The following is a 23,675-nucleotide window of genomic DNA, read 5'->3' as shown; positions in this document are numbered from 1 at the left end:
AGAATTTATTGTCAAAATTTTATGTCTATAGAAAAATTTCTCACAAAAATTTGTTTATAGAAACTTTTTCCAAAATTTTATTTTAATAGAGATTTAGAATTCTACCAACTGTGGCAACCGTGGTGGCATATTCATGTTTTAAGATAATAAAGTACTTACAACCATTTTTGTTTTGTAAAATTTGTTTAAATTTAACGAAAAATATTGTAGGGAAAATTGTTTGGGAATATATGAGAAAGTAGGGAACTTTTTTTTTCCTTGTAGGGTAAACCGAACATTTTCCCTAGCAACACTGACTATGAGCTAGTTAGATTGAGACAAAGCACCCATAAACATGTACCCCTTAATTTTTTATACACTCCATCATAGGATGGGGGTATATTAACTTTGTCATTCCGTTTGTAACACATCGAAATATTGCTCTAAGACCCCATAAAGTATATATATTCTGGGTCGTGGTGAAATTCTGAGTCGATCTAAGCATGTCCGTCCGTCCGTCCGTCTGTTGAAATCACGCTAACTTCCGAACGAAACAAGCTATCGACTTGAATCTTGGCACAAGTAGTTGTTATCGATGTAGGTCGGATGGTATTGAAAATGGGCCATATCGGTCCACTTTTACGTATAGCCCCCATATAAAGGGACTCTCAGATTTGGCTTGTGGAGCCTCTAACAGAAGCATATTTCATCCGATCCGGCTGAAATTTGGTATATGGTGTTGGTATATGGTCTCTAACAACCATGCAAAAATTGATCCACATCGGTCCATAATTTTATAAAGCCCCCATATAAACCGATCTTCAGATTTGGCTTGCGGAGCCTAAAAGAGAAGCAAATTTCATCCGATCCGGCTGAAATTTGGTATATCGTGTTGGTATATGGTCTCTAACAACCATGCAAAAATTGGTTCACATCGGTCCATAATTATATATAGCCCCCATATAAACCGATCCCCAGATTTGGCTTGCGGAGCCTCAAAGAGAAGCATATTTCATCCGATCCGGCTGAAATTTGGTATATGGTGTTGGTATATGGTCTCTAACAACCATGCAAAAATTGGTCCACATCGGTCCATAATTTTATATAGCCCCCATATAAACCGATCTTCAGATTTGGCTTGCGGAGCCTAAAAGAGAAGCAAATTTCATCCGAACCGACTGAAATTTGGTACATGGTGTTGGTATATGGTCTCTAACAACCATGCAAAAATTGGTCCATATCGGTCCTTAATTATATATAGCCCCCATATAAACCGATCCCCAGATTTGGCTTGCGGAGCCTCAAAGAGAAGCAAATTTCATCCGATCCGGCTGAAATTTGGTACATGGTGTTGGTATATGGTCTCTAACAACCATGCAAAAATTGGTCCACATCGGTCCATAATTATATATAGCCCCCATATAAACCGGTCCCCATATTTGGCTTGCGAAGTCTCCAAGAGAAGCAAATTTCATCCAATCCGGTTGTAATTTGGAACATGGTGTTAGTATATGATCGACCGTGCCAGAATTGGTCCATATCGGTCCATAATTATATATAGCCCCCATATAAAACATTCTCCAGATTTGACGTCCGGAGCCTCTTGGAGGAGCAAAATTCATCCGATCCGGTTCAAATTTAGTACATGGTGTTAGTATATGGTCGCTAACAACCATACCAAAATTGGTCCAATCACACAAAAATTGGTCCATATCGGTTCATAATCATGGTTGCCACTGGAGCCAAAAATAATCTACCAAAATTTTATTTCTATAGAAAATTTTGTCAAAATTTTATTTCTATAGAAAATTTTGTCAAAATTTTATTTCTATAAAAAAATTTTGTTCAAATTTTATTCGGTTCATAATCATGGTTGCCACTCGAGCCAAAAATAATCTACTAAGATTTTATTTCTATAGAAAATTTTGACAAAAATTTATTTCTATAGAAAATTTTGACAAAAATTTATTTCTATAGAAAATTTTGTTAAAATTTTATTTCTGTAGAAATTTTTGTCAAAATATTCTTTCTATAGAAAATTTTGTCAAAATTTTTATTTCTATAGAAAATTTTCTGAAAATTTTATTTCTATAAAAAATTTTGTTAAAATTTTATTTCTGTAGAAAATTTTGTCAAAATTTTATGTCTACTTTGTCAAACTGAATTATATACGCATTGGATCGATCTTTTTTGATTTAATATATACCACGTATGGACTTACATACAATTTAGAAGATGGTGTTAGGAGTTTTTAAGATACCTTGCCATCGACAAGCGTTACCGCAACTTAAGTAATTCGGTTGTGGATGGCAGTGTTTAGATGAAGTTTCTACGCAATCCATGATGGAGGGTACATAAGCTTCGGCCTGGCCGAACTTACGGCCGTATATGCTTGTTTGAATATGAAACTGCGGTTTATCTCCCATACCTATATCAATGTTACCCCACAAATGCTTATGTTTACTAATTCAACAAGTGTGGTTTAGGGACTTTCTACTTTACTTACTTGTTTTTTATCTACAACTGATTTTATCTAATTTTCCAATTTGAACAGTCATGTTGCTTATGGAAAATTTCTTTTCTGTACGAGGGCATGTCACATAATTTTAATTAACATCCATACAGATTTTATTTTCGAGTGGAATTTTATTCATCGTAATATTTTGTACCCTCCTCTCATCTAAATATGGGTCCTTGACTCCACTATTTATATGTATTCTTGGTCTGGGTGAATTTCTGAGTTGAAACTTTCGAATTTTGTAGACGTTAAAGTAATAGAGCCTACTAGAACTACACCCTCAAAAAAAATCGCTTCTTTAACATATGTTCCAAACATATTTTGCAGGAAGCACATATATTATTGGATACTGCCGAAACATTAGTATGTTTGTATTATGTGAACATATCATATGTTTGGAAGCATTTTGAGCCCACAAATATTATATGCTTGGAAGAATTTTTCCAAAAGACGATTGTGCTCATTGCCTAACATACTCGTAGTTTTCACTTCCTCGAAATATTTTAGTTCTTGGCACCTTTTTCTGTAATACAAATAATGTTGAAGAAATTATTCACTTTTATAATTTTTTTCAAATTTTACCTTTCGCCTGCACGGAGAATCGAACCGAGGACTATACAGTTTGTAAGCCAACAAACTACCCACTGGACTACGTGGCTGTTATAGTCACCAGTAGATAATTATCGTTATAAGTTACACTTATATAGCATAGTTTGCAGCGCCCACGAGCCCATGCAAACATAACATTATTTAGCAGAAACATACATTTGTTTGCCACGTGGACTCTCCCGTCAACTCTCCCGGTTTCCATCTCTATTTCTTTCTCTATACTCTCTCTGTCGCTTTGAATAAAATATCACAACATATGTATGTTTAGTCGAAATTTGTAAATTTATATATGTTTGCATTCACACATATGATTTTTATGAAACATTCATGCCCCAAACATAATATATTCTAACATATTAACATAGATGTCCCAAACATTTAGTGTTAGTTTAGGAACATTCCTTGTGCCCGAAACACATTTTGTTTATATCGGAACATATGAAAAACATATTTTTCTAAGAGTGTAGTCATTATAGTACTATTTCAAATGCATTAAAAATGTTTTAAGACAGTGAACAAACTTTTATTTTGCTCAGCGGATTAAATGTGGATTAAAATTATGTGACATGCTTTCGTACATTACTTTGTTCCAGAAAAGAAATGTTCCATTAGCAACATGATTGTTCAAATTAGATAAAATCAGTTGTAGATAAAAAAAAATCATTGAGATTGTTTGATTAGATCTTATCGTTTATAATATCCTGAGAACATTTAAAAAGTTTGCATTGGTTTGCAATAAAAAAAAAATTATCAAATATCTTATTGACGGTTATATTGAGATTTTTATGAATGTTGGAAATATCAATCAAGACAAATGGATATAAAAACCTGTAGTTTTGCTATCGACTAAACAGTCATTGTTCAAACTCGAAAGAAAACGTCACAATGAAATTATTCGCGATTATTGTCGTTGCTACGGCAATCCTTGGATTGACATCGGCTTCCCAACCAGCTGCTGCTCGTTACGATGACTTTAAGGTCTACAAAGTTTTTGTCAAGGATGAACAACAATTGTCCGAATTCAAGAAAATGGCCAATAACATTCCGGTGAGTATATCCATGGGAAGTTGTTTAATACTATGACATTTGGTTTTATTGAGAATTTTGGTATATAGGTGCATTTCTTGAACGAAATCGCCGGTGCCGGTCATAAATACGATGTAGCTATTGATCCTGCCAATTTCGAGGCCATGGAGGCTTATCTTCATTACAATGAATTGAGCTATGAACGCACTATTGATGACTTGCAGGCGTAAGTACTTTTAATCAGATGGTCCTTTCAGATTGTAAAGACTCAATTTCCATATCTTTAGAGTCATTGATGAGAGTGAGCCAAAGGCAAAACACTTGATTCCTACGCCTACTCACAACATGACATGGACAAGCTATCACAGAGTTTGGGATATCTACAATTGGATGGACTACATCCATAAAGCTTACCCACGCGTAATAACTACATACACTATAGGATATTCTTATAACGGCATTCCCATTAAGGCTGTTCGCATTTCTCACAAACCAGGAAGAAAAGCTATCTTCATTGAATCGAATATTCATGCAATTGAATGGATTTCCTCGGCCACCACAACCTGCTTCATTGACAATCTACTAAAAAAAGAGAATAAGGAAATGAGGGAGTTGTTGCATCAATACGATTGGATATTTGTACCAGTTCTTAATCCTGATGGTTTGGAACATACCCACTTGGTGGAACGTTTATGGCGTAAAAATCGTAAGCCTACTGGATTCTCAAATTCCTCAGGCGAATGTTTGGGTGTCGATATGAATCGTAATTTCGGTTACCATTGGGGAGGTAAGCCTTTCATGCCATGAATCACAAACGTCAGAGTTTTGACTTAACAGGGGGAATTTATTTCGTTTTCAGGTGCTGGTTATAACATTGATGTTCCCTGTGATCATTGGTATGGTGGTGCTGCTGCAGACACCGAACCTGAAGTTCTAGCCTTGCAACGGTTCGTCAACTCTTTCCCTGACAACTACATTCGCATGTATTTGGCATTCCATTCATATGGCAATTTTGTCCTTCTTCCCTATGGTCACTCCACTACTGAATTTCCCCCCAACTATGATCAAATGATGCGTATTGCCAATGCTTTCGCTGATGCTGCTGAAAAGAAATATGGAACTAAATTCAAAAGTGGAGCCAGTGGTGTTTTGAATTGTAAGCATTAAAACTGTCATAGTACGTCTTTGCTTAAGTGCGTATCTAATATACATTCTCATTCATGTTTTTAGATCCTGTCTCGGGTGCCGCCAAGGATTGGGCCTATGGTGTTAAAAATATTCCATTCACCGCCACAATTGAATTGCGTGATGACGGCACTAAATATGGGTTCTTCTTGCCTGCCAGCCAAATTTTAGAGGTTTGCGCTGAAGTGACTGATGGTATTATGGCCATGGTTGATCAAGCTAAATCTGAAAAGATTTTTAAATAAGTTTTAAAAGAACAATAAAGATTTGCATTTACTACAGTAATGGATTGTAATTTATTTTTTTTTTGTTGACTTGGAAATGAAAGAGGCTTCTCGAAATCTCAGCAGAAACATTTTCGATCAAAAATTTGTGCGAAAGAGTAACATCGTAAAGCAACCGATCATATCCTATATTTTTACAAATAAGTAAATCTTTAGGTGGATTTGGCAAAGTGGAAAAACAAGCTATTGAAAAGGTCTTTCAAATACGAGGGCGGAATTTCTTATACTATCAATGAGAGAGAAAATTTAGTTTTTCAAAAATATTTTTATTTTTCAATATAATCTCTGGAAACTTCAACACACTTAGTCCAACGCTTTTCTAGCAATTCTATCCCTTGGATAAAATAGTTTTCCTCAAGGTCTTCAAAATAGTGGTTTACAATTGTAATTGCATCTGAGGTATAACGCTTGCCAGCAAGGAATTTTTTTAGATTTGGGAACAAGTAAAAGACACTGGGAGCTAAATCAGGAGAATAAGGTGGGTGGTCAAGCAACTCGTACTTTAATTCGTTGATTTTAGCCATTGTTAAAACACTCTTGTGCGCTGGTGCGTTGTCTTGATGAAAAATTATTTTTTGTGTGTTGTAAGCCAGGACGTTTTTCTGGAACTTTTAAATTTAATTGATCCTAAAGGTTGCAATAGTACTCTGAATTTATTGATATTGAATTTATTGGGGCACTTCCTTCAGCTTCAGTGCATTGTTTGGATTGTTCTTTTGTCTCTGGAGTATAGTGGTTGATCCATGTCTCATCAACAGTTATGAAACGACGCTTAAAATCCATTTTATTTCACTTAAAACGATCCAAACAAGCTTGAGCAATGCTCATTCTTATGCGTTTTTGATCGACTGTTAACAAATGCGGCACCCATCTTGCAGAAAGCCTTTTCATCTGTAGTTCTTCATGCAAAATTAAATGGACTCGATCATTTGAGATGCCCATGATATTAGCAATTTCACGCACTTTTATTCGTCGAATATTTAATACAATATCATGCACTTTGGCTACAATTTCTTTTGTTGTTGCTGTTTTTGGACGTCCACTACGTGGTTCATCTTCAATGATTGTACGACCACGTTTAAATTCAGCAACCCAATTTTTTACTGTTGCATATGAAGGAGCACTTTCGCCTAACACATTCCCCATATCATTATGCATTTCTTGTCCCGATAAACCTTTTTTATGTAAATATTTAATGACAGCACGCATTTCTAATTTTTCCATTGTAAAAAAATTGCGGATGCGTCTTGTTTGAACACCTGTTTCTATATGAAGGACCACGACCACGTTTAAATTCAGCAACCCAATTTTTATACCCTGCGCCACACTATGGAACAGGGTATTATAAGTTAGTGCATATGTTTGCAACACCCAGAAGGTGACGAGATAGACACATGGTGTCTTTGGCAATAATGTTCAGGGTGGGCTCCTGAGTCGATATAGACGTGTCCGTCTGTCCGTGAACACATTTTTGTAATCAAAATCTAGGTCGCAGTTTTAGTCCAATCGACTTATAATTTGGCACAAGTATCTGTTTTGGCTCAGAATAGAACCCTATTAATTTTGGAAGAAATCGGTTCAGATTTAGATATATATCTTTCGCCCGATATGGACTTATATGGCCCCAGAAGCCAGAGTTTTACCCAAATTTGCTTAAAATTTTGCTCAAGAAGAACAATGGGTACTATAGTCAAGTGTGCCAAATTGTGTTGAAATCGGTTCAGATTTAGATATAGCTCCCATATATATCTTTCGCCCGATATGGACTACTATGGTCCCAGAAGCCAGAGTTTTACTCCAATTTGGTTGAAATTTTGCACTAGGAGTACAATAAGTAGTGTTCTCAAGTGTGCCAAATTTTATTGAAATCGGTTCAGATTTAGATATATCTCCCATATATAGCTTTCGTCCGATTTACACTCATATGACCACAGAGGCCAATTTTTAAATCCGATTTAGCTGAAATTTTGCACAGGGAGTAGAATTAGCGTTGTAGCTATGCGTGCCAAATTTGGTTGAAATCGGTTCAGATTTAGATATAGCTCCCGTATATATGTTTTTCTGATTTCGACAAAAATGGTCAAAATACCAACATTTTCCTTGTAAAATCGCCACTGCTTAGTCGAAAAGTTGTAAAAATGACTCTAATTTTCCTAAACTTCTAATACATAGGGTAAGTGCAGCAAATATGGTATACCCATTTGTTTTTCGAAAGCCAGTTTTTTTGTTTTTCTTCGACGAGGCTAAGATTTTACTACATTCATTTTACTAGTGTTAGCACCCAGAAAAAAATGACCCCTTCTTTAAGTTAAAATGAACTTATTGTGAAGAAAGTTGAACTTCGTATAGCGCCAAAGACATTTTTATTTGTTTGAACGATGTGATTTTCGTAGAAATTAGGTATAATGCATTCCATATATTAGTTAACATTTTCCTATATTTATTTACCACACTGAAAAAAATATTGTCGTGAGGTCAAAGATTTCATGTCTTTAAAATACGAATACAAATTTTGCTTAGCATAGAAAACGCATTTCTCTAAAATAGAGTTATTTTCCTTGTCCAAGAGTCGATAAACTTTTCAATGAAGTCGTATTGTCCTTATAATTAAGTGATTTGACTTAAAAATGGGTATCTTAACATGAAAGAAAAAATTTATAGGCTAAGGTCAACTTGACTTTAATAATTCAGAAAAATTCTTTAAATTTAATGAAATTGTCTTTAAATTTGTTGTCTTTTTGCATTTTGACTACAAAGCAAAAAATCGTTTAAATATAGGACATGTTTTTCAAAACTTTATTTTAAAGAAGTTTTTTACTTCAAACATAGCATAATTTCTACTGGAAGTCGAGTCTTAATTTGGAAAATAAAGTTGCCGTTAACTCGGTTTTAAAGCACTTTGATAGCATATGAAGAAAAAAAGCTGAGAAAGCGAAAAATTAAAATTTGCTTCCTAGAAGCAAGTACACAAAACCTAAATTTAAAAGAGAATTGTGTCTTAAAAGTATCCTTACTTGTATTCTCCGCTTCTTTGGCTCGGAATCAATACCAAATTTTTTAAAGTAAATACAAAATCTTTGGAAATGAATATGCTTTTTTTCAGTGCACTATGCTGCAGAATGATAAAATTTAACTGATTTGAATTCATATATGGAATGATTTTATTGACATTTTTTCATTCATTTGGACAAATCTTACATATTTGTGGTAAAACTTTTACTTCATAATTAGAACTGCTTACCTTCGTTTTATAAATACAATTTTATTTATTTATATAAGCAATTTTATCTTCAATAAAAGACATGTTTTATTAATATATTGAATATGTTATATTTCATGTTAGCCTGATACCGAAACAGGCAATTGACGTCCAAATGCATTATATCTAATTATACAATTATTTTTCGAGCTTTATGGACAGATATAGATTAAGGAACATGTTTAATAGAGCCATTGAAAAGAAACGCCAGATACAAATCTATACACGCCTGGACTGTACACCCATAGAAAAAATCATGAACGGCGTGGTCATTTTGAAACGATCCCTTCATGAAAGTGAATCAACACACATGTGTTGTCAAACTGAGAACAGATGGGGACAATCTGACAACGTAAAAATGACACCATAAATTTTCAAAACAACAACCAGCGTTCATGATCTGAAAACGTAATGGTTACGAATTTATAAACAAAATTAAAAAAAGATTTCCCCTACCGTGACTCGAACCTGTGTTGCCTGCACGATACACGTTAACAGTCGCCTTAGCACATTGCACCAACGGCGGAGTTGACATAACAACGTCTAACGATTATTTTAAGACATTTCATGACCAAAGAAAAACGAATGCCGTTCATGCAATCGTGAACGCCCGTGGACGAAATCGTGAACATTCCGTTTTGATTTTTTGTGAACATTTCCGTTTCATTTTGACAACGTCCGTTCACGATTGTGAAACGCAATTTTTTCTATTAGTGTACATGTTTCGGTTCGGGCGAATGAACCTTTCCACAGCCTTTAGTATAGATCTGGCTGGGAGAGATAACTCAATTTTGGGCCCTTTATGCTAACTCCGTATGGAGGAAACATTTGGGAAATTTCCTCTTACAAATTGAATCATATTTTCTCCCACTGTACATCATCTTTTCATATAACTTACAAGTCCCTTAATCTTAGTTTTATTTCGTTTTGTTACATAGTAATGTAACAACACGAAATTTATTTTTAGAAAGCTAATTTGTTAGAATTCACCTAAGTGGTGAACAGTCGAACAATGCTTATTGTTTCTACAGTCAACTACAACATGTGACAACTTACAGTTTATTATTCCACTATTTCCAATTTCCATGTAATGTCATCAACTGCAAAACGCATTTTTTCTTCTTCTTGTACCTTTCACTTTTAATAAGTTGCTGCGTAACGATTGTGTCCTCCTTTTACAATTTCAATACCTAACAAGTATATACGGCCGTAAGTTCGGCCAGGCCGAAGCTTATGTACCCTCCATTATGGATTGCGTAGAAACTTCTTCTAAACACTGCCATCCAGAATCGAATTACTTAAGTTGCGGTAACGCTTGCCGATGACAAGGTATCTTAAAACCTCCTAACACCATCTTCTAAATTGTATGTAAGTCCATACGTGGTATATATTAAATCAAAAAAGATCGATCCAATACGTTATAATTCAGTTTGACAAAGTAGACATAAAATTTTGACAAAATTTTCTACAGAAATAAAATTTTAACACAATTTTCTATAGAAATAAAATTTTCACAAAATTTTCTATAGAAATAAAAATTTTGACAAAATTTGCTATAGAAAGAAAATTTTGACAAAAATTTCTACGGAAATAAAATTTTAACAAAATTTTCTATAGAAATAAACTTTTGACAAAATTTTCTATAAAATTAAAATCTTGGTAAATTATTTTTGGCTCGAGTGGCAACCATGATTATGAACCGAATAAAATGTGAACAAAATTTTCTATAGAAATAAAATTTTGACAAAATTTTCTATAGAAATAAAATTTTGACAATGATGAAAATTTTAATAAAAATTTAACAAAATTTTATCTAGAAATAAAATTTTGACAAAATTTTCTATAGAAATAAAATTTTGGTAGATTATTTTTGGCTCTAGTGGCAACCATGATTATGAACCGATATGGACCAATTTTTGTGTGATTGGACCAATTTTGGTATGGTTGTTAGAGACCATCGCGGTTGTTAAAGATCATATACTAACACCATGTTCCAAATTACAACCGGATTGGATGAAATTTGCTTCTCTTGGAGACTTCGCAAGCCAAATCTGGGGATCGGTTTATATGGGGGCTATACATAATTATGAACCGATGTGGACCAATTTTTGCATGGTTGTTAGAGACCATATACCAATACCATGTACCAAATTTCAGGCGGATCGGATGAAATTTGCTTCTCTTTGAGGCTCCGCAACCCAAATCTGGGGATCGGTTTATATGGGCACTATATATAATTATGGACCGATGTGGACCAATTTTTGCACGGTTGTTAGAGACCATATACCAAAACCATGTACCAAATATCAGCCGGATCGGATGCAATTTGCTTCTCTTTGAGGCTTCGCAAACCAAATCTGGAGATCGGTTTATATGGGGTCTATATATAATTATGGACCGATGTGGACCAATTTTTGCATGGTTGTTAGAGACCATATACCAACATCATGTACCAAATTTCAGCCGGATCGGATGAAATTTTCTTCTGTTTGAGGCTCCGCAAGCCAAATCTGGGGATCGGTTTATATGGGGGCTATATATAATTATGGACCGATGTGGACCCATTTTTGCATGGTTGTTAGAGGCCATATACCAACACCATGTACCAAATTTCAGCCGGATCGGAAGCTCCACACCCTGTTAGAAGCTCCACAAGCCAAATCTGAGGGTCCCTTTATATGGGGGCTATACGTAACAGTACACCGATATGGCCCATTTTCAATACCATCCGACCTACATCGATAACAACTACTTGTGCCAAGTTTCAAGTCGATAGCTTGTTTCGTTCGGAAGTTAGCGTGATTTCAACAGACGGACGGACGGACGGACATGCTTAGATCGAATCAGAATTTCACCACGACCCAGAATATATATACTTTATGGGGTCTTAGAGCAATATTTCGATGTGTTACAAACGGAATGACAAAGTTAATATACCCCATCCTATGATGGAGGGTATAAAAACAACCCACGCGCAAACACATCGATTACGATGACAGGTATCGATTACAGGTAGACAATAGAAATATAGGAAAATTTCCTATATTCTAACAAGTGTGTTTCCTTAAGTTTTGAAAGGATTGCATACTTCTTAGTACGAATGAACTAGAATATTTTTCTATGCCAAGTGTTGTTGGTATGTATGAAAAACTGTCTATTATAAAGGAAGTCGCAATTATCATTTTATAAGAAATTTTACTAATTTTGAGGAAACTTGGGTTTAGTTCGGATTTTGTTTATTTTTACGAATGCTTTGTTATCGGCGAATAAAATTTTCTTGTTCAGTAGTAAATTCTTATACCCAGAAGAAAATAGTATGAGTAAAATTCCATGCCTTATTCTAGTTAATGAACTATTCCCAACTGCTTACAGTTTAGGATTTTTTACTGAAACGAGTAAATTTTATTATTTCTCACAAAAATTTACCTTAATGGAAATAAAATGGATAAACTATATTGATGAAGAATTTTTCCTTTAGTTTCGAAGGCACTTTTTTCTGGGTGAGCCATCCACGCAACTATGAGCGAAAAATAAGAAACCCATACTTTCGGATATATTTGCGAATTTATTAAGCACGAATTCATAAAGTGTGCAGGTAATATGGTACACCATAATGTAGATTTTTTTGTAAAAAAAATAAATGCAATAGGTGTATTGCAATTGCATACATTTTATGCTTATTTAGTACTCGTCAGTTATTTACACCCGAAAAGTAATAAATAGAAAATATACCTTCATACAAAACGAAATGATTAAGAACCACCAAAAAAAAACCTTCGAGCACGGGTAAATGTGAATTCTTTCAACTGGCACAAAGAAGGAGTTGCAAAAAACAAATTGATCTTTGATTGCTTCATTTTCTGGCAACCACAATCTATTCAGCTTGGTTTAGTTATTCGTATGTTGTTAGATAGAGAAAAAAGCTACTATACCACATTATCAGCCTATACCACATTATCAGCCTATACCACATTTGCTGTACTTACCCTATATATCGAGCGATAAATCATAAATAAACTTTTGCGAAGTTTCCTTAAAATTGCTTCAGATTTAAATGTTTCCCATATTTTTATACCCTCCACCATAGGATGGGGGGTATACTAACTTTGTCATTCCGGTTGTAACACATCGAAATATTGCTCTAAGACCCCATAAAGTATATATATTCTGGGTCGTGGTGAAATTCTGAGTCGATCTGAGCATGTCCGTCCGTCTGTTGAAATCACGCTAACTTCAGAACGAAACAAGCTATCGACTTGAAACTTGGCACAAGTAGTTGTTATTGATGTAGGACGGACGGTATTGCAAATGGGCCATATCGGTCCACTTTTACGTATAGCCCCATATAAACGGACCCCCAAATTTGGCTTGCGAGGCCTCTAAGAGAAGCAAATTTCATCCGATCCGGCTGAAATTTGGTACATGGTGTTAGTATAGGGTCTCTAACAACCATGCAAAAATTGGTCCACATCGGTCCATAATTATATATAACCCCCATATAAACCGATCCCCCGATTTGGCCTCCGGAGCCCCTTGGAAGAGCAAAATTCAACAGATTCTTTTGAAATTTGGTGATGTTAGTATATGGTATCCAACAACCATGCAGGAATTGGTTCATATCAGTCCATAATTATATATAGCCTCCATATAAACCGATCCCCAGATTTGAACTCCGGTGCCTTTTGGAGAAGCAAAATCATCCGATCTGGTTTAAATTTGGTACGTGGTGGTAGTATATGATATTTAATAACCATGCCAAAAGTGGTCCATATCAGTCCGTAATCAAATATAGCCCCCATATAAACCGATCCCGAGATTTGGTTTTGGAGCCACTTGGAGGAGCAAATTTCATCCGAGTCAGTTGAAATTTGGTACATTGTGCTAGTATATGACCGTTAACAACCATGTCTAACTAGGTCCATATCGGTCTATAGTTATATATAGCCCTCAGATAAATCGATCCGCAATCACACACAAATTGGTCCATATCAAGTTCATAATTTTATGTAGCCCCCATATAAGCGACCCCCATTTGTCAATTCTGGCTCTCTACGTACCGTGCAAAAGTCCATATCGATTCGTAATTATTTGTAGACTTACCTATGCATAGTTTTGTTGTATGATATATATCACGTATGGACTAACTCACAATTTAGAAAACGATGTTAAGAAGTTTTAAGATAACACAACCCAAGTAATTCCATTGTGGATGACAGTCTTTCGTAGAAGTTTCTACGCAATCCATGGTGGAGGGTACATAATAGAGGTTAGAGGTGTGCACGTGACACGAAATTGTCGTGACTCACGAACATTTTCGTGATTCGTGCGTGAGTCGTGAGTGACGCTCATGAAAACAGCGTGAGTGTGCGTGAGCGTGATTAACAAACCAAAATGTCGTGCGTGAGCGTGAGTCACGAAAATAATATCTTCGTGAGTGTGCGTGAGTAAAGAATTACACTCACGAAAACATTCCTGCTCTCCAACATAATACGCTTAAGAGTTAAATTCAATTACAATTTTGGGATGTAAAGAGTTTAATAACACTCTCGATTTTAATAATGCTCATGTTTACAGACACTTCGGTAAGGTAAATTAATCATAAAATTATTCGTGAGTCACGATATTTTTCGTGAGTCACGGTATTTTTCGTGAGTCACGACGTTTTCGTGCGTGAGTGTGCGTGAGCACAAATTTTCTTTTCGTGAGTGTGCGTGAGCGTGAGTCCTACCAAAAAATATCGTGCGTGAGTGTGCGTGAGTATGATTTTTCAGTCGTGAGTGTGCGTGAGCGTGAGTAAACTATTACTCACGTGCACACCTCTAATAGAGGTGTGCGCGTGACACGAAGTTTTCGTGACACGCGTGATTCACGCGTGAGTCACGTCATTCGTGAATGAAATTTTGACCAAATCACGTGAATGTGCGTGAATGGGACTGAACAAAAATGTGTCGTGCGTGAACATCAAATTCTGTTCGTGAATGTGCGTGAGTAAATTTTTTTCAAAATCACGCTCACGACAAAATTCACGTTCACGAAAAAATTCACATTCACGAACAATTCACGCTCACGACAAAATTCACGCTCACGAAGAAATTCACGTTCACGAAGAAATTCACATTCACGAAAACTTCACACTCACGATGACATTCACGTTCACGAAAAAAATCACGTTCACGAAAAATTCACGCTCACGAGAAAATTCACGTTCACGAAAAATTCACTCTCACGAGAAAATTCACGTTCACGAAGAAACTCACAGTCACGAAAAATTCACGCTCACGATGAAATTCACGTTCACGAAAAAATTCACATTCACGAATTAATTCAGCCTCACGAGAAATGACACGTTCACGAACCTATTCACGCTCACGACAAATTTTATATCTACAAAAATGTCTTGTACATAGTCTTACACAAGTTTACATACCCCTGAGTTTTTAACCTACTAACCAAACATCTTTCTTGTTGTTTTTTATAAACCACACTAAAAATATATTGTTAAAAATTAACAAATACTATGTTTTCAAAATATTTTACAAAAATTAAAGCATGTATATGCATAGTTTATAATATTTTATTATTTCAATAAAATACAAATTCTTTAATCGTATGTAAACTTGTGTGAGACTGTGTAGTTTCATGGGGTTAAATTTTAAATCCTATGAACATAGTGTACTCAATGAACTATTTGAAATATATGACGCATATTAAGCAAAATGTCCAGTATCGATACTGCTTTCATTTTTATATCGAAAAATTCTGAATAATGTGTTGTGGTATAACTGACGTCGTCATTCCGGTTGTAACACATTGAAATACTGCTCTCATACAGAATAATATTCTGGGTCGTGGTGAAACTCGATCTAGCGATGCCGGTCCGCATGTTGAAACCAAATTTCCGAACGAAACAAGCTATCGATATAAAACTTGGTATAAGTAGTTGTTATTTATGTAGGTGGATGGTATTACAAATGGGCCCCCATATTTGGCTTCCGGAAGAGCAAATTTCCATATGGGTCCTTAGTTATATATAGCTCCCATTTAAACCGCACTGGTAATATGATCTGTTTTGAATGGTATGATTTAGGGAGAATGCAACAACACACACAATTTAACGTAATTTTGGGCCTGGTTTACTTGCTAGATATATCGAGGACAACCATTCGGACGAAATTTTTTTTTATGCATTCAAGACATTTTCTGCAGCAAAAAAAGCCGTATCTATCGCTATTCTTTATAACGAAGTCAATTGTTTCATGTAGTATTGTAATTTCATGTATTATATGATCTTTGACTACATTTTTAAACATAAGCAGCATTTTATTTTTAGATATTGCCACAGATTAGATATCAATCACAGAATTAATAAGAAACAAGAAGCCTTATTTGATTAAACAATAATTGATTTCTTCCGGCACTTTCAATGAATTACTTAATTGGTTGTGGTCGAAACTTAATTTTTTAATTGAGGCAATAATTATTTATTGTATTGTTTATTTATTTATAATTATTGGTTTCTTCGATGAAATAATTTATGGTAACTTTACAAGAGTTTTTACACTTTCTTATGTGCTTTCTGATTATGTTATAGTTGGATTTTTTCTTTACACGAAAAAATATCAGTAAAATATTTCCAATTGAAAAGTTGATTGGAATTGAAAACGTAATCAATTAATTAATTAACTTATAAAATTAACTTGTTAATCAAAATAAATAATAAAGCCAACTAAGATAATGATTGAACATTTTTACATTTTTAAATTGAAAACATACTTCCAAATATAAAATTAACAATTTTCGGAAATAATTGGTTTCATTGGTTCATTAAATTTTGGCTTAGATCTGAAAAAATAATTCTATATAGTATAATTATAATATATGTAATTATAATATAATAAAAAATAAAATAAGTAAACAATAACACTATAAATCATTGATTGCCTCAATTAAAAATGAATTAAGTTTTTCGGACAAAATCAATTCAAATTTTAATTGAGTTTATATTTTGATTTGATTAAAATGTTAATTGTATCTGTTAATTTTTTAATTGAGTACGTTTTCAACTTCAGATTTTTAATTAGAAATATTTTGGCGAATTTGTGTGGGTAGCTCATTTGTATCACAAGCGAGAGTGAGTAAGTTTTTAAGTTCGTACTCATTCGTGAATTACATTTTTTCGTTTGTTTTGTAAGTATAATAGTCGTGAACGAGCGTGAGTTGATTTTACATCGTGAGCGTGCGTGAATAGTTTTTATGAATCGTGAATGTGCGTGAGTTGCATTTTACATCGTGAGCGTGCGTGAGTAGTTTTTATGAATCGTGAGTGTGCGTGAGTAAGTTTCGTATGTCGTGAACGTGCGTGAGTTGCATTTTACATCGTGAGCGTGAGTGAATAGTTTTTTATGAATCGTGGGTGTGTGGAAGTACGTTTCATTGTTCGTGAACGTGCGTGAGTAGTTTTTTTCGAATCGTGAGTGTGCGTGAATAAGTTTGTTGTTCGTGAGTTGATATTTCCCGTCGTGAGCGTGCGGTAGTCACTATTCTGCAATCGTGACTGTTTATCTTTGCAGGATTTTGGTTCGTGAACATGCGTGAGCGTGAATCAATAAAAACCTTCGTGCGTGAATGTTACGAATTCATTCGTGAGCGTGCGTGAGTGTGAGCAATTCAAAAACGGGCGTGCGTGATCGTGCGTGAATATTACGAATTCATTCGTGAGCGTGCGTGAGTGTGAGCAATTCAAAAACGGCGTGCGTGCTTCAAATTAGGCTAAGACTTATTTGGAAGATTTTTCATCTTTCCGATAGATCTGTCGCCTAATATTAATTGTATTGATCCTAGACTTAAAGCTAAAAAATTCTTTATTTTAAAGAAGCTGCATTTTTGGACAAATTTTTTGGATCCAAGTAAACATTAGATTTACGTGTAAGGAATAAGCTTTTCCCTTCCCCCACTATGAATTGAACTTTGATTCAATTATCTTATCGTAGTTATGAACTTTTTTATTTTTTCATGTTGACTTAAAATAAAACCATGAACATTTCCAAAGTTTATAACATTCAAATGCATTGGTATAGCATAAAATGTGACATTATCCTTTCGTATACAGAAACAGTCTTAATGAGTACTGTCATCCTGCCAGTCGCAACAATGACTTTACCCATCCGAGTAAGTAATAATTAATTTTTTAAAAATTATTAAAATTACTTATTTTTTGACTTCTTAAAAGACGATGATGAGGACGATGATGACGAGGGCGATGATTTTGAACCAGGGTCAAAAAAATACGTAATGAAAAACCATTTGATCCTCGTAAGTCATATTCAAAACATTTATTTTTATGCGTTTTTTATTTTTTTTTTATTACAGTATCCTTACGCAACAGAGCATTGTGGATGCGATTCCTTCAATTACGCAATGAAGAACCAGCTCTGTCCGATGAAAATAATATAAAATTTGGAAAGCAAAGCGAAATACAAAGGGCATACAGGAAAATTGAAAAAACATTAAAAGATGAATTTGATTTAAAAAGGAAGCATTTAGGGCTGTCAAATAAATATGCGAGATTTGGAAAGCTTTTGTATGTCTCTTACGTATCTAATGAGAGAATGGTTCCGAATTAGTAAACATTAATAATACTAAAACAATTTATACTTACGAATACTTCTCTATATCCACAAATTTAGTTTTTTCAGTCATCATGTTTTCCAAGAAATATTGCAATTGCCGCGTTTGTTTACTTTATTTGAACAAACTAAACTACTAAGGCGACAGCCTAGTTTTTAGCAACGGCGACATATCATATGATACGGGTATGTGATAGTTAATACCATAATAATACCGGATGTAAATGATTTGATAAAAAGTGGTATCAAAATTAGTAGGTAACGTGAACGTACTACCAGTGTAGGTATAGAAAGTATCATTTTCATTTTTAACTTCATACTTTTGCACTGCGGATATTTCCTTTAATGTTGCCGTTAATCGAGCAACATGCAGTCGCAGCCGACCATTTTTTGCCAGTCGACGCCGCCGCCGAATATGTCGACTCATCTCGACTCAAATTTAGCCGCTAATTAATCGAAAATATCTATTTAAATCAGAAAAATTTATATATAATTGTCTTATTTTTACCAAAATTTTTAACACAACCAATCATTTTCAAGCTGCTATAATAATTTTGCAAAAATTTAGCTCAGAAAATTTGAATGAAAAGTAAATTTGTTTGTAAGATTGGTTGTACAACTACTCTCATTACCATTGGAATAACTTCAAATTGATTTTATAATGGATAATTGTCCGCCGCCGAATGGAACACATTTATATCGACTTAGCCGCCGCCGCCGGAGGCAAAAATTTAGTGTCAGCCGCCGCCGACAAAAATGGGTCGACTTCATTCTCTGGCAACATGGTTTGTATTTTCCTCAATTTTTTTAAGTATATTACAATTCTCATTCGTCCGCGCAGTTGCCATCTCTACCAAAGCCTTGATAGATTCAGTTACTTGAGTGGTATTCTCCTCCATTTTATTTAAGCAACTCATGTGGCTATTAAATGATTTTGTCTCGTTTTTCTGGATCTATAAAAAAAAATTTGGAAACATGTAAATTATGAGTTCATGAAATATTATTTATGTATGATACTTTATATGCTGTAAAGGCGGAATTGTTCCGTAGATAAACTGAAAAAAAATATTTTCGTGAGGCCAAACACATAACTACGTTCGCATCTCTGATGGCTTTAACAAAAAATCAAGTTCATCTGAGAATTCCCAGGGCTCAGTCGAAGCGTCGTCTGACCAATTATCCAGTTCAAGATTACAGGCACTTCCGGATTTCTGTGTCTTTCGTTTAAAATAGCGTTGACTGTCCTTAATGCTTCTCCAGTTGCTTTTGCATTCTTCCTTTGTGTAAAATACAAAACGTTTAACAAGGAAATAAGTGGAGTTTTGCAAATTTACCGGTAATTCCCACATCCTTGGTAACGGCCGACCACGCTTGTCTGACTGCATTCCGGTTACAATGATTTTTATCCGTCTTGTCCAAAATTATTTTATTATTTTTTACAGATCTTCTTTTTATCCTCATCACTCAGTTTAAGCTTTTTTGTGTTCACTTTCTTACTCATTGTTAAATATATTGATTTAATTTTCTTTTTCATAAACTGATAGACGCGCACATAAAAAAATGAATAGTAATTGTTTACATGACTAGCTGATTGTCAGTTTTTGCATGAAATTCACGTTCTTCTTGTGCAAAATGTTAAGCAAAGTGGGGTAAAACTCTGGCTTCTGGGGCCATATAAGTTCATATCGGGCGAAAGCTATATATGGCAGCAATATCTAAATCTGAACCGATTTTTTCCAAAATCAATAGGGATCGTCTTTGAGCCGAAACAGGACCCTATACCAAATTTTAGGACAATCGGACTAAAACTGCGAGCTGTACTTTGCACACAAAAATACACCAACAGACAGACAGACATCGCTAAATCGACTCAGAATTTAATTCTAAGACGATCGGTATACTAAACGATGGGTCTCAGACTTTTCCTTCTTGGCGTTACATACAAATGCACAAACTTATTATACCCTGTACCACAGTAGTGGTGAAGGGTATAATAATGATTGAACATTTTTACATTTTTAAATTGAAAACATACTTCCAAATAAAAAATTAATAATTTTCGGAAATAACTGATTTCATTGGTTCATTAAATTTTGGCTTAGATGTAAAAAAAATAATTCTATATAGTATAATTATAATATATGTAATTATAATATAATAAAAAATAAAATAAGTAAACAATAACACTATAAATCATTGATTGCCTCAATTAAAAATTAATTAAGTTTTTCGGCCAAAATCAATCCAAATTTTAATTGAATTTATATTTTGATTTGATTAAAATGTTAATTGTATCTGTTAATTTTTTAATTGAGTACGTTTTCAACTTCAGATTTTTAATTAGAAATATTTTGGCGAATTTGTGTGGGTAGCTCATTTGTATCACAAGCGAGAGTGAGTAAGTTTTTAAGTTCGTACTCATTCGTGAATTACATTTTTTCGTTTGTTTTGTAAGTATAATAGTCGTGAACGAGCGTGAGTTGATTTTACATCGTGAGCGTGCGTGAATAGTTTTTATGAATCGTGAATGTGCGTGAGTTGCATTTTACATCGTGAGCGTGCGTGAGTAGTTTTTATGAATCGTGAGTGTGCGTGAGTAAGTTTCGTATGTCGTGAACGTGTGTGATTTGCATTTTACATCGTGAGCGTGAGTGAATAGTTTTTTATGAATCGTGGGTGTGTGGAAGTACGTTTCATTGTTCGTGAACGTGCGTGAATAGCTTTTTTCGAATCGTGAGTGTGCGTGAATAAGTTTGTTGTTCGTGAGTTGATATTTCCTGTCGTGAGCGTGCGGTAGTCACTATTCTGCAATCGAGATTGTTTATCTCTGCAGGATTTTGGTTCGTGAACGTGCGTGAGCGTGAATCAATAAAAACCTTCGTGCGTGAATGTTACGAATTCATTCGTGAGCGTGCGTGAGTGTGAGCAATTCAAAAACGGGCGTGCGTGATCTTGCGTGAATGTTACGAATTCATTCGTGAGCGTGCGTGAGTGTGAGCAATTCAAAAACGGGCGTGCGTGATCGTGCGTGAATGTTACGAATTCATTCGTGAGCGTGCGTGAGCGTGAGCAATTCTAAAAAAGGCATGCGTGATCGTGCGTGAATGACATTTTGAATTTTTGAGCGTGCGTGAAAAATCCCTCACGCGCACACCTCTACTTCGGAGACGGTTCACCGGTCGCTTTCCACTCAGTCGACTGTCGATTGGACTCAGGAGTGTAGTGATGGAGCCATGTTTCATCCATTGTCACATATCGACGGGAAAACTCGGGTGTATTACGAGTTAACAGCTGCAAACACCGCTCAGAATCATCAACACGTTGTTGTTTTTGGTCAAATGCGAGCTCGCGCGGCACCCATTTTGCACAGAGCTTCCGCATATCCCAATATTGATGAATGATATGACCAACACGTTCCTTTGATATCTTTAAGGCATCTGCTATCTCAATCAACTTCATTTTACGGTCATTCAAAATCATTTTGTGGATTTTTTTGATGTTTTCGTCGGTAACCACCTCTTTCGGGCGTCCACTGCGTTCACCGTCCTCCGTGCTAATTTAACCACGCTTGAATTTTGCATACCAATCAATTATTATTGATTTCCCTGGGGCAGAGTCCGGAAACTCATTATCAAGTTTTTGCTTCCACCTTATTTTTTCCCTTCAGAAAACAGTATTTTATCAAAACACGAAATTCCTTTTTTTCCATTTTTTTTTTCAAAAATAACAAAAGTTGATTCACAAAAGACGCTCTATCTCACAAACTAATTGACTTACAGACGTCAAATTTTGACACGAATCATTTGAAGGTTGGTACTATATAAAAATAATATGCATTTAATACTAGCGACGCCACCTATGTGTTAGACCGGGGACTTATCAGCCAACCTGTTATATATTAACACATTTGGGGTCTTACAACATGCTATGCTTAGGGTGAACCCATAATATGTTTGCACAGCACAAACATATGTTTGGAAGTATATGTTTTTTTTAGGGTGTACTGAATGGTTAATTTCATGGTCACGGATTGGCCCCAATGATGTTCTTCTTTACTTTTAGTTAATTTTTTCTTCTATGAGAGGGTGTAATTTCATGAACTGAAATTAAAAGTTAGAAATGATTTGTTATAGTTATAGTTTCAACTTTAGAAAAAAATATTCATATAATCTCATGTGTAGAAAATTTTATTTATGCATAGGTATGTATACAATATTTTTATAATATTAAATTGAGCCGACGGGCTTTTTGGGCAGCAAATAAATCAATGACTTCTTCAGTCGGCACATTTATTCGGCGATGAACCGACATTAATGCCAATCCATTGAGTCGACTCTCGCTAGTCGAATTTCTATGATACGTCTTTAATCTCTTCATTGTTGAAAATGAACGTTCGCATGAGCACGTACACACAAAAAAATTTCACGAAAATTTTTCCAATTAAAATTTTAATTGAGTTTTAAAAAAATATTTAATTAAAAATTTAATTGATTTAAAAAATTTTTTAATTGAAACAAAAATCAATCACAAAAATAATAGTATCAACTAATTTTTTAATTGAATCAATTAACTTTTTAATTGACCTTCAATTAATTTTTTAATTGATACTATCATTTCTGTGATTGAAGACATTTCAATTAAAAATTAATTGCATCAATTAATTTCGTGATTGAATCAGAAAACAAATTTTTTGTGTGTAGTAACTGCAGGGATAGAAAATGCAGTACGAAAGTACTTTTTTCAATACTTTTTCACCCCGGTCAGTACCATAGTACCCCCGCGAATGATTTAGTACCTTTTGTGTAGACATTTTTGAGTCGATATCAGATTTATGGTACAATAGCTTTGACAAAATATTTTAATATTTTGAGAAAGTCTTTATCAACCTTATTTTCTAATAGTCTTTTACAAATATGGCAAAACAAACATGTTCATGTGGGAAGAAAATCTCGATTTTGTAAAAGACATAGTCAAAATCAGGATTTTATTGAACTTCAAGAATGTTTTAGTCGAAAAAGGATTCGATTCTATATTATCGATTTTTTATTTCGGTAGAAAATGTTGTCAACATTTTATTTCTATATAGAATTTTTGCAAAATTTTATTTTTATAGAAAATTTTGTCAAAATTTTATTTCAATTGAAAAGTTTGTAAAAATTTTATTTCTATAGGAAAATTTTGCAAAATTC

General features: G+C 34.5%; 2 protein-coding genes and 1 long non-coding RNA gene across 3 annotated transcripts in view; 1 reads left to right on the top strand and 2 right to left on the bottom strand.

The window, feature by feature from the left end:
• LOC142225061 (uncharacterized) overlaps positions 1–23,675 on the bottom strand; it is a 42,027-nt gene that overhangs the window by 8,527 nt on the left and 9,825 nt on the right. The window contains exons 6-8 of the mRNA XM_075294837.1: positions 19,332–19,439; positions 5,343–5,393; positions 4,547–4,711 (exon numbers count right to left, since the gene is read on the bottom strand). Coding sequence (XP_075150952.1) covers positions 4,547–4,711; positions 5,343–5,393; positions 19,332–19,439 — 324 coding nt within the window. The remainder of the gene's footprint in view (positions 1–4,546; positions 4,712–5,342; positions 5,394–19,331; positions 19,440–23,675) is intronic.
• LOC142226235 (zinc carboxypeptidase-like) lies at positions 3,982–5,602 on the top strand. The gene is made up of 5 exons (XM_075296135.1): positions 3,982–4,153; positions 4,222–4,358; positions 4,420–4,919; positions 4,992–5,288; positions 5,363–5,602. The coding sequence occupies exons 1-5, from the start codon at positions 3,992–3,994 to the stop codon at positions 5,560–5,562; spliced, it is 1,296 nt and encodes a 431-aa protein (XP_075152250.1). The 5' UTR covers positions 3,982–3,991; the 3' UTR covers positions 5,563–5,602.
• On the bottom strand, positions 18,171–18,586 carry LOC142226236 (uncharacterized). Its single transcript, XR_012719637.1, has 2 exons — positions 18,519–18,586; positions 18,171–18,457 (listed from the first exon to the last, which is right to left on the bottom strand). It is a non-coding gene; the product is annotated as an uncharacterized LOC142226236 (long non-coding RNA).

Source organism: Haematobia irritans, chromosome 2 (genome assembly GCF_050003625.1).
Source record: "Haematobia irritans isolate KBUSLIRL chromosome 2, ASM5000362v1, whole genome shotgun sequence".
NCBI lineage: Eukaryota > Metazoa > Arthropoda > Insecta > Diptera > Muscidae > Haematobia > Haematobia irritans.
This window is presented reverse-complemented; position numbering and strand designations above follow the sequence as displayed.